At 47.3% G+C, this 9732-nt stretch overlaps 1 protein-coding gene across 3 annotated transcripts in view; it reads left to right on the forward strand.

Moving 5' to 3' along the window:
- The window catches only part of LOC138748426 (hypoxia-inducible factor 1-alpha-like), a 33634-nt gene extending 24113 nt beyond the window's left edge, over positions 1-9521 (forward strand). For 2 of the 3 annotated variants that reach the window (XM_069908628.1, XM_069908627.1), the window contains exons 10-13: positions 1064-1632; positions 2588-2690; positions 3819-3927; positions 7620-9521. In XM_069908628.1, the coding sequence (XP_069764729.1) occupies positions 1064-1632; positions 2588-2690; positions 3819-3927; positions 7620-7762 (924 nt within the window). In that variant the 3' untranslated portion in view covers positions 7763-9521. The remainder of the gene's footprint in view (positions 1-1063; positions 1633-2587; positions 2691-3818; positions 3928-7619) is intronic. The other variant, XM_069908629.1, reaches the window with a different exon arrangement.
- The last annotated feature ends 211 nt before the right edge of the window (positions 9522-9732 follow it).

The following is a 9732-nucleotide window of genomic DNA, read 5'->3' on the forward strand; positions in this document are numbered from 1 at the left end:
AAACATTTACCTTTCGAGCACCAAAGCCTGGTGAACTTTATACATGTTGCATTCTGTGCACAGTATAAGAATTGCCTGCAACCAGTGAACTTGGAAGAATGAGAAGTGAGATTGAACTGTGAACCAAAGAACTTTTCTTGAATTTACACGCACATTACATACACATGAGCTTAGAATTAGAAGGGGGTTAAGTTGGGTTAGTTAAGTAAATAGAGTTAAGTTAAAGTTTGATTCTGTTTTCATGTTTAATTTTTAAGTAACTACTTGTCTTGGTGAATGTTTATTGCTGGGTTTTGGGGTCCTTTGGGCTCGTAACATAACATCCACAGCCTCCCCTTTGTCTGTCCTACCTGAGATTTCTTAAAAAAAAACTCTAATAGGTTGGTCAGGCAGGATCTATCCTTTTTTAAAAAATATGCTGACTAGGACCTATCCTGCCCAAGTATTTCCAGGTATTTCATAAATCATCCTTGATGATTGACTCTAATATCTTCCCAACTACCAACGTCAGACTTTTAGGTCTATAGTTTTCCACCTTTCTTGTACAGCGGAACCACATTTGCCAGGATTTCCGATGACATACTAAATCTCTGGAAATTCCTGAGCAAGTAGAGGCACCAACGTGCTTTCTTCATGATGCCATTAGTGTGTTGGGTCCAGGAAAGATCCTCCGAGCGACTCCTAGGAACTGAAATTTGCTCACCCTCTCCACCTGATTCTCCCCACTGGATTGTACACCTTTGGTTTTCCCTTAACCAGAGTCCAGCACAGGCTGGTCCAGACCTTGATGCCGGTGATGCATTCTTCACTAATAGTCTAGCTCAGACTGGTGAACTGAGGGGTGAAGAGTGCATGGGGTAGTTTTGATGTCGTTTACGGAGTAACAAAAAGGCTGGCCAGCCGAAAATAATTTGGAATTGGCATAGGCAAGGATGTGTTGTGGAGGTCAATAGTGGGTCAGAATTTGTGGACAATGGTGGGGGGGGGGGGGGGTGTGCTCTTAATTACCAGGTGTGATTGGGGCTGCTATTTCTGATAAGTGAGAATGTTCTGCTGTTTGCAGGAGCCCCAGAAACTGGACTTGGAGATGTTAGCACCGTACATCTCCATGGAGGAAGACTTTCAGCTGAGCAGCTTTGACTCCTTACCTCAAGGAGTGGAGGGGCACAAACACCCAGACACAGAGCCAACCAAGCGAATCAACAAGTGGAGTGACGTGCGGGGACTGGGGAGAATGCTGACAGACTCCAAGACCACGCAACCTGCCGCTCTCGGCAGCCCCCTCGCAACCCAGGCCGCTGAGGGCCAGGCCGACGTCTCTCATCTTTTGGGAGACCCCGTTGTCTCGCCATCCTCCAGCAGTGGTGTCAAACAGAATGCGGTGGAGGCAGAAAGCCCCAGGAACCACCCACTTGTGTTTGGAGGACCAGCTTTCACTGAAAAGGTGGAGAAAGTTCTGCGAGAGATATTCCAGTCGCAGGACCCCGGGGGATCACCTGAAGTTTGTGTTTCTCCCAGCACTGGTCAGGAGGCAGCTGCATCAAAGGCTGAAGCGATGCTGGAACCCACTGACCGATTGGCTACTGGAGCCACTGAGAGTGAAACCAGCCAATGCCCACCATCCAAAGACAGGTACTGGTTTGTGTTTCAAAATTAACCCTGCATCCGTTTCGTCCAAAAGTTATAAGCAAGTGGAGAGAATCTAAATGGTGAGGAAAAGATGTTCAAGTTCAGAATTTATTGTCATGAACATGTCACAAAATGTGTTGTTTTGCAGCAGCGTCACGGTGCAAACGTCTATTAAACCACGTTTCAAAATAAATAAAAATAGTGCAAAAGAAAAAAGCAAAAGTTAGATAGTATCTGTGGTTCATTGATCATTCAGGCGGAGGGGAAGAAGCAGTCTTTATGTCGCTGAGGGCTCGTCTTCACTTTCTCCCCAATGGTAGAGTGAAGAGGGCATGGCCTTGAGGATAGAGGCTGCTTTCTTAAGACACCACCTCTTGTAGATGTCTTCGATGGAGTGAAGATTGGTGCCTGTGATGTTGCAGGCCAAGTTAACAGGCCTCCAGAGATTTGTCTGGTCCTCTCCATGCAAATGATGCAACCAATCAGAGTGGTCTCCACGGTACATTTGTAGAAGTTTGAGTCTTTGGTGACATACCGAATCTCCTCACAAAGTATCACTGTTGGCAGCTTTCTTCATGGTCGCATTGAAATAAAGGCTCTAGGACAGATCCTCAGAGATGTTTACACCCAGGAATTTGAGTGTTATGACTATGATGAGAGGCTAAATAGGCTGTGGGGGTCTGAAGAAGGGTCATTACAGAAACCACTCTACCTCAGAGGGTCAGTACGCCTTGAACTGTACTCCATTGCACATCACAGATGCCTAAGCAAGAGGTTAAAGGGTGGAAGTGATATGATGCAGCCCCAGGTCACCTCCCCATGTAGGAGACTATGGATTCGACGTTGATGGAATCTACTTAGCTCTTCAGAAAATAACTGGGCATGTTCTTGGGACACAGGTTTAAATCGCTGTACTACCCAGCAAGTAACTTCGTCCACTGTTTCTGCACTCCTGCAGGTCGCTTGGTGAGAAGGCTTTCGAGGGAGACCAGCAGCAGCTTCAGACATTGAATCTTCGTAACCTGAAGCGCAAACACAGCCAGAAGCACGGGAACACATTGGTATGGGCGGAATTCTCTCAGAGCAGCTCCTGGTCACTGTCCCTGGTCACCAGTCTGGGTGAATAGTAGTGGTAGGATGGTTTATCAGATGTCTAGTCCATTGGCCAGTTCAGGTCCCAGCTAGTTGATCAGAGAATTAATTTTAAAAAAAACTGCAAATGCTGGAAGTCTGAAACAAAATGGGAGAATGCGGTAAAGACTCAGCATGTCAGGCAGTGTCTGCAATGCCTGACTTGCCTGTCTCAGGCCTGCCACCCTATTTCAGATCTAGCTGGGTCACAGACCTGTTGAAACCTTTCCTGTTGTCTCTTCCTCCTATCACCTCCTGACTTATTCCCATTTCCTCCTTGCACCACCCACCATCTTTCCCCATCCCCTGCCTGCACAGTTCTGGTTTCCTTACTTGAGGAAGGAAGTACGGGTTTTGGAGGTGGTGCAGAGGGGTTGATTCCAGAGATGAAGGGGTTAGCCTTCGAGGAGAGATTGAGTCGTCTGGGACTGTACGTGCTGGAATTTAGAAAATGAGAAACATAAAATTATGAAAGACGAAGATAGATGAGCTATTTCCATGGATGGGGGCAGACTAGAACTAGGAAACATATCTCAAGATTCAAGTTAGTAGATTTAGGACGGAGATGACGAGGAACTGCTTTACCCAGAGGGCAGTGAATCTATGGAATTCGCTGCCCATTGAAGCGGTGGATGGAGACAACCTCAATAAATATATTTAAGACAAGGTTGGATAGATTTTTTTAACATAGTAAGGGATCTGGGGGGAAAGGCAGGTGGGTGGAGATGAGCCCACCATCGGATCAGCCAGGATTTCATTGTACGTTGACTTCTGCCTTCTGACCCAGTGCTGATGCATGGATTTTTGGCCTGAAATGACCATCATTTGGCCTTCCACGGATGCTGGTTGATCACTGAGTTCCTCCAGCATCTTCTATTATTCAGCTAGGTGTTTGGCTCCAATAAGCTTCGGTGGACATATCTGTACATGGATGGGTTGGCAGTAGTTGGGTGCTGAGCTGTTTGGGGATCTGGTTTACTGAATTATAGTCAGCTTGTGTGCGTGGGCTGGATAAATACAATAACTTTCATTTTGAATTTAAACTTTTTGCTCCACAGGAGTTGGATAGTTTTGAAGTTGCAGATATTCTCGGTGTCGCTGCAAAGCGACTGAAGGATATTGGAACCGGTGTTTTGGCCACTGCTTTCACTCCAACTCCTCCAATAAGTAAGATCATTCTTTAGTTCTTATTACAAAAATCTGTAGACACCATGGTCGAAGTAAAATGCAGGAGAAGCTCAGCGGGTCCAACAGCGTCCTTTATGTAGCAAAGGTAAAGATACAGAACCGACGATTTGGGCGTGAGCCCCTCATCAAAGTATGAGAAAATGCTGGCAGGCAGCCGAACAAGAGTGGGGTGGGGGGGGGGGGGGGGGGCAGCAGCGATGAGGGGTGGAAGAACTGGAAAGCTAGAAGGGGAGGAGGGAAAGAAAAGGTGATCAGGTTTTGTGGAAAGGAGTAAATGTTAATGCCATCTGGCTGGAGGGTGCCCAGACAGAAAATAAGGTGTTGTTCCTCCAATCTGGGATAGTACACAAGGCCAAGGACAGACATTAGCACAAGAGTGTGACTTGGGATTGATATGGTTGGCCACTGGGAGGTCGTTGTGGGTGTGAACAGAGAGATGGTACTGAGCAAAACGATATCCCAATCTGCAACCAGTCTCTGATGTAGAGAATGCCACAAAGGGTGCACCGGATGCAATAACCAAGTCTTCTGGATGTACAAGTGAGGTGTCACCAGTCCCAGACTGGTGAGGAGGGATGTGTGGGTGGAAGTGTTGCAAGTTCTGTGCGCAAGGGAAGGTGCTGGTGGTGCAATGGGTGGGGAGGGATGGGTGCACAAGAGAATTGAGGAAGAGGTCCCCGTGGAAGGCCGAGAGGGGAGGAGAAGGAAATGTGTCTGGTGGTGGGATCCTGTAGCAAGTGCCAGAAATTCCAGCAGATGATGTGTTGGATGCAGTGGATGTGTTGGGTGGTAGGTGAGGATGAGGGGGATTCTATGTTTGTTGCGGCTGGGGGCAGAGGGGGCCAGGGCAGATGAGCGGGAAATGGGGGAGTTGTGGGTGAGGGCTGTTGATAGTGGTGGAGCGGAAGCCATGTTTGTGGAAAAAGGCAGAAATTTTGGAAAATCTGGACTGGAAGACCTAATCTTGGGAGCAGATGCAGCGGAAACTGAGAAATTGAGAGAAGGGGATGGAATCCTTTCAGGGGTACAGGGTGTGAGGAGGTGTAGCCCAAGTAGTTGTGGGAGTTGGAGGGTTTATAGTACATGTCAGTGGAAAGCTTGTCTCCCGAGAAGGAGGCAGAGATCCAGGAAGGGAAGAGTGTTGTCAGAGATGGACCAGGTGAGTTTGAGATCGGGTGGAAGTTGGCCGCAAAGTGGATGAAGGTGACAAGCTCATCATGGGTGCATGAGACAGCCCCAATGTAGTTGTCGATATATCGGAGGAAGAGTTGAGGGGTCTTGCCTGTGCAGGATTGCAACATGGATTACTCCACAAAGCCCTCAAAGAGGCAGGTGTAGCAGGTACCCACGGCTACTCCTTTGATTTGGAGGAAATGGGATGAGTTAAAGGAGACGTTATTTAGAGTGAGGACAAGTTCTGCCAGGTGGAGGAGGGTGGTGGTAGAGGATGACTGGTCCTGGAAAAAGCAAAATGCTTTCAGACCTTCTAGGTGGGGGTTAGAGGTAATAAAGGGATTGGACATCCATTGTGAAGATTGCTCGGGGAATCTGAAGTCATTGAGGTTATATGAGGTGTCGCGGATATAGGTGGGGAAGGATTGGACCAGAGAGAAAAGATAGTCAAGGTAAGATGAAGCTAATTCGATGGGGCTGGAGCAGGCAGAAACAATGGGTCTGTCTGGATGGTTGGGTTTGTGTATCTTTGGTAGAAGGTAGAAACTTGCAGTGCAGGTGTTGGAGAGAATGAGGTTGGTAGCTCTAGAGGGGATGAGGTTGATGTTGGAGACAATGGCTTGATGTGTAGTGGTGGGGTCCTATAGGAGGGGAAGATATGAACTGGTGTCTGAGAGCTGTTGACTGGCCTCGGCAAGGTAGACTACAACTGCACCACCCTCGTCTGCAGGTTTGATATTGAGGTTGGGATGTTGCAGAGACGGTGGAGGGAGTAGTAAAGTTGAGTTGGTTGATGTCTTGGCAGCAATTGGAATTAAAAAGGTCGAGTAGGCAGCTGGCCAGGATGAGGTATCCAGGAAGAAGGGTCTTGGGTTGGAGGGGACTGGGGCGGAGATGATGGAAGAAGAGTTCAGTATCGCGGTATGCGCGGAACCTATTAAGGTGTGGGCAGAGGGAACAACACTTTATTTTCCATCTGGGCACTTTCCAGCCAGATGGCATTAACAGTGACTATTGCTTTCCACAGAACCTGCTCGCCTTTACTTTTCCCTCCTCCCCTTCCTTGTCTTTTCAGTTCTTCCAACCACCCAGCCATCCCTCTCCCCCTCCTTTTTGTATGGATGCCTGCTGGCATTTTTTAATACTTTGAGGAAGGGCTCAAGACCGAAACATCGGTTATGTATCTTTACCGTTGCTACATAAAGGACGCGGTTTGACTTTATTCTCTCTGGATTCGGGTGGAGTGCAGCTTTCCAGAGAAAACACGATGTTTGAGTGGTTTTGTGATCATTGATTTGCAGAAGAGGGATCTGTTCAGACTCCAGAGGCAAGTTGTTGAAATGATTACAGTGAGCCAGCCTTTAGTGGGAGGGAGTAGAATTGACCCAAGACAGGGAACAAAGCACCACAGCTGTCCTGTGGTCTCTGGTTCCAGTACTGAACCATCTGGTTCGTCAAGCATTACCATGAAGGACAATGCTCTCTTCGTAAGCTGCAACTCAAAGGTGCTGGAGACTTTGTCAGCCAATGCCCATCAACATGACTGATGATCTGTTAATTGGGGGATGGGTTAGTTCAAGTTATTTATCATCTGATCACATCTCCACTGGCCACCGTGACAGAGGTGCACCAAAGAAAAGGTACAAGGACTGCCTAAAGAAATCTCTTGGTGTCTGCCCCATTGACCACCGCCAGTGGGCTGATCTCGCCTCCAACCGTGCATCTTGGCGCCTCACAGTTCGGCGGGCAGCAACCTCCTTTGAAGAAGACCGCAGAGCCCACCTCACTGGCAAAAGGCAAAGGAGGAAAAACCCAACCCCAACCATCCAATTTTCCGCTGCAACCGTGTCTGCCTGTCCCGCATCGGACTTGTCAGCCACAAACGAGCCTGCAGCTGACGTGGACATTTACCCCCTCCATAAATCTTCGTCCGCGAAGCCAAGCCAAAGAAAGAAGACATCAGTACAACCCTAACGAAACAGCATTTTCCAGTCCTTGGAGCAAAACATGCAGACATAAGGCACAAAGAGAAGAACATGCAGGACACGTATTCATACATATAAATATTGTTTTGTGAATATGAAAGTCTAGTGTGAGCATTTTCACTGTCGTGGGAAGCAGCGGTTCCTCAGCCTGGCGGTGCTGGCTCTGATCCTCCTGGATCTCTTTCCCAACGGGAGCCGCTGAAAGGTCCTGTCTGCGACGTGGAAGAGGTTCTCAATGATTTTGCGCGTCCTCTTCAGAAAATGATCATGCTAGATCACCTCAATTGGGGGGGGAGGGGAGGGGGGAGGTGATCCTCTCTCACTCTTACGGTCCTGTGGATTGACCTCCGATCCAGTTGATTATATTCAACAGCAGATGTGTTCCAGTGACCTCAGATTCCCCGAGCAATCTTCACATGAATGCTCTGACAACGAGGCAAAATGCAGCCTACTGAGCTGAAGATGTAAAGGGATTTAACTTTGTTCTCTCTCTCTCTCTCTCTCTCTCCACAGTACTGACTATGCACCTGCTTGGGACAGAGGCGTCCAAGGCCCCACCCCTGGTTCCTTCTGACCATGGAGTTGATGCTCCACTACCAGACCCTCACCCCCTCCAGGGAGCTGAGTTACTGATCAACTTGAACCAGGTCTCCTGAGGACCTCCCTCTGTCTTGATCTCACAACTGCCACAGCAGCTGAGATTTCTCCTACTACCAGTGTAGTAGAGAGGAAACCATGTGACCACCATGAGCCATGGCCCTCCTCCTGCTTTAATCGACCGACACATCCTTTTGCTACTCCACGCACCTTACCTCCTGCAAAATTATCTCCAGAGTTCTTGCTGCCCGCATTTAGTGATCCAAGATTTACCTCACTACCTCAGACTAAAATACTGCAGCGACTGGCAATCTTAGAAACATAATACTGTAGGGTAAGAGTTAACACTCAAAACTGATGATTTGTGGGGAAAGGCTTCCAGCAGGTATTTTCTATTACCTCTCCCACCTCTCAAAAATAGTAACAGCTTGCTTTTTTAAGCAAGGCAGTAAAAAAAATGTCAAAACTTTTAACATGAGATAGCAGTCTTTTGACTAAAAGCAAATTTAAATGTTGCCAAGGCCCAGAGGGTCAGACTGCATCGCTGGAGGGAGAAATAAGGTTAATAGTTTGAGCCACTGTTTCTTCAACAGAGGTGGGAAAGTGAGGACGAAGTAGAAAAGAGTTAGGGGAGAACAAAATAAACATCTGGATTCCCAAAGACTTTTACGGAGGAAATTCCAGCCCACGAGTGGCACAGCGGTGATTTGTTATTGATGGTGTAAATAGTTACAGTTGCCGCACTGTTCGGGGAAGGTGGAGGAGAAATCAAGCCCGGTGACTCCAATTATTCCGAGATAATGATGCAGTGTTGTAAATGGAGTGTGGGTGTCTGGAAACAAATGGAGATTAGGAACAGAAATTGGCTTTCAGCACCACTTTGTGATCTTGGTCTCATTTCTCCTTTCGACAAAAAAAACTAGAAGCTTTCTGCTTTGAATCGCGTTGAGTGGCTGAGATATTGCGAGCTTGCCCTCCCCACACTCTACAGAACTTGCCACAAATACTGATTGCAGAAGCATCCCGTTTCCTGCCTCAGGGCTAACTGTTAACCACTGGTGTTCCTCAACTGCACACATTGTACAAAGCTGCAATTCATCCAACAGTGAGCCTTTTAACTTGCCATGGTGCTACAAGACTTGGTTATCAACATCCACGAATTATCCAAGCATTAATCAGTGATCGCAAAAGAACAAAACCCCCAGCGAAAAACCATGCGGGCATTAAAATGAAAGTTTCTCATTAGTTTTGAAGGTTTTTGTTTAATAGGCTTGTATAGAGTTTCTTTTAGTAAAAGCACTCAGAAATGCTGGAGGAACTCGGCTAGTCTCACAGAAGGTGAAGATGAGCCCTCCTTCAGGCCCAAAATGTCAGTAATATATCTTTACCTCCTATGGACACCGCGAGGCCGGCTGAGCTCCTCCAGCGTCTGTGTGTTTTCACTACAACCACTGCACCTGCAGATTTTTAGTTTCACCTCCTCGAGTTTCTTTTGCAGGCTCAGTGGTGCAAAGGATGGGCCAGCAGTCATGGGGGGAGGGTGGTGTTATCACTCATCACAAGCCTCAAATGCCAGCCAGTGTTCACCTCACCATCCACCTTCACAACTGACCTGTCAGTCTCTTACGTATAGGAATATTTTCCACTTCCATGGACAGAAGTTATGCCTGGATCTTCCTTGCCTGCCCTTTAGTATTTCTGGATCTGATCTGTGATCAAACTGGCATGACTTGTGAATGTTCAGAACCACCAGTTATGTCATAATTAAATGTTTTTCTTTAAAGTATGTTCTGGGAAATAAAAAAAATCATTTGTTTATTGTTAGTGTCTTCACTGCTTTCGTTCATCGTCCTGAACATGTCGACGTGAAACTTGGATATAGCCTAGTCCAAAGCTTCTCACAGATAATGAGGGCAACTTTGGGTGCATTATTAGTCTGCACAAAGGTCACCAGACAGTATACTTATTGGCCCAAGGGTTGACCAGAGACCAGTGGTCTCTCTATGCAGCTCTTGGGCAATCCTTCAAT

Source organism: Narcine bancroftii, chromosome 13 (genome assembly GCF_036971445.1).
Source record: "Narcine bancroftii isolate sNarBan1 chromosome 13, sNarBan1.hap1, whole genome shotgun sequence".
In the NCBI taxonomy this organism is placed as follows: Eukaryota; Metazoa; Chordata; class Chondrichthyes; order Torpediniformes; family Narcinidae; genus Narcine; species Narcine bancroftii.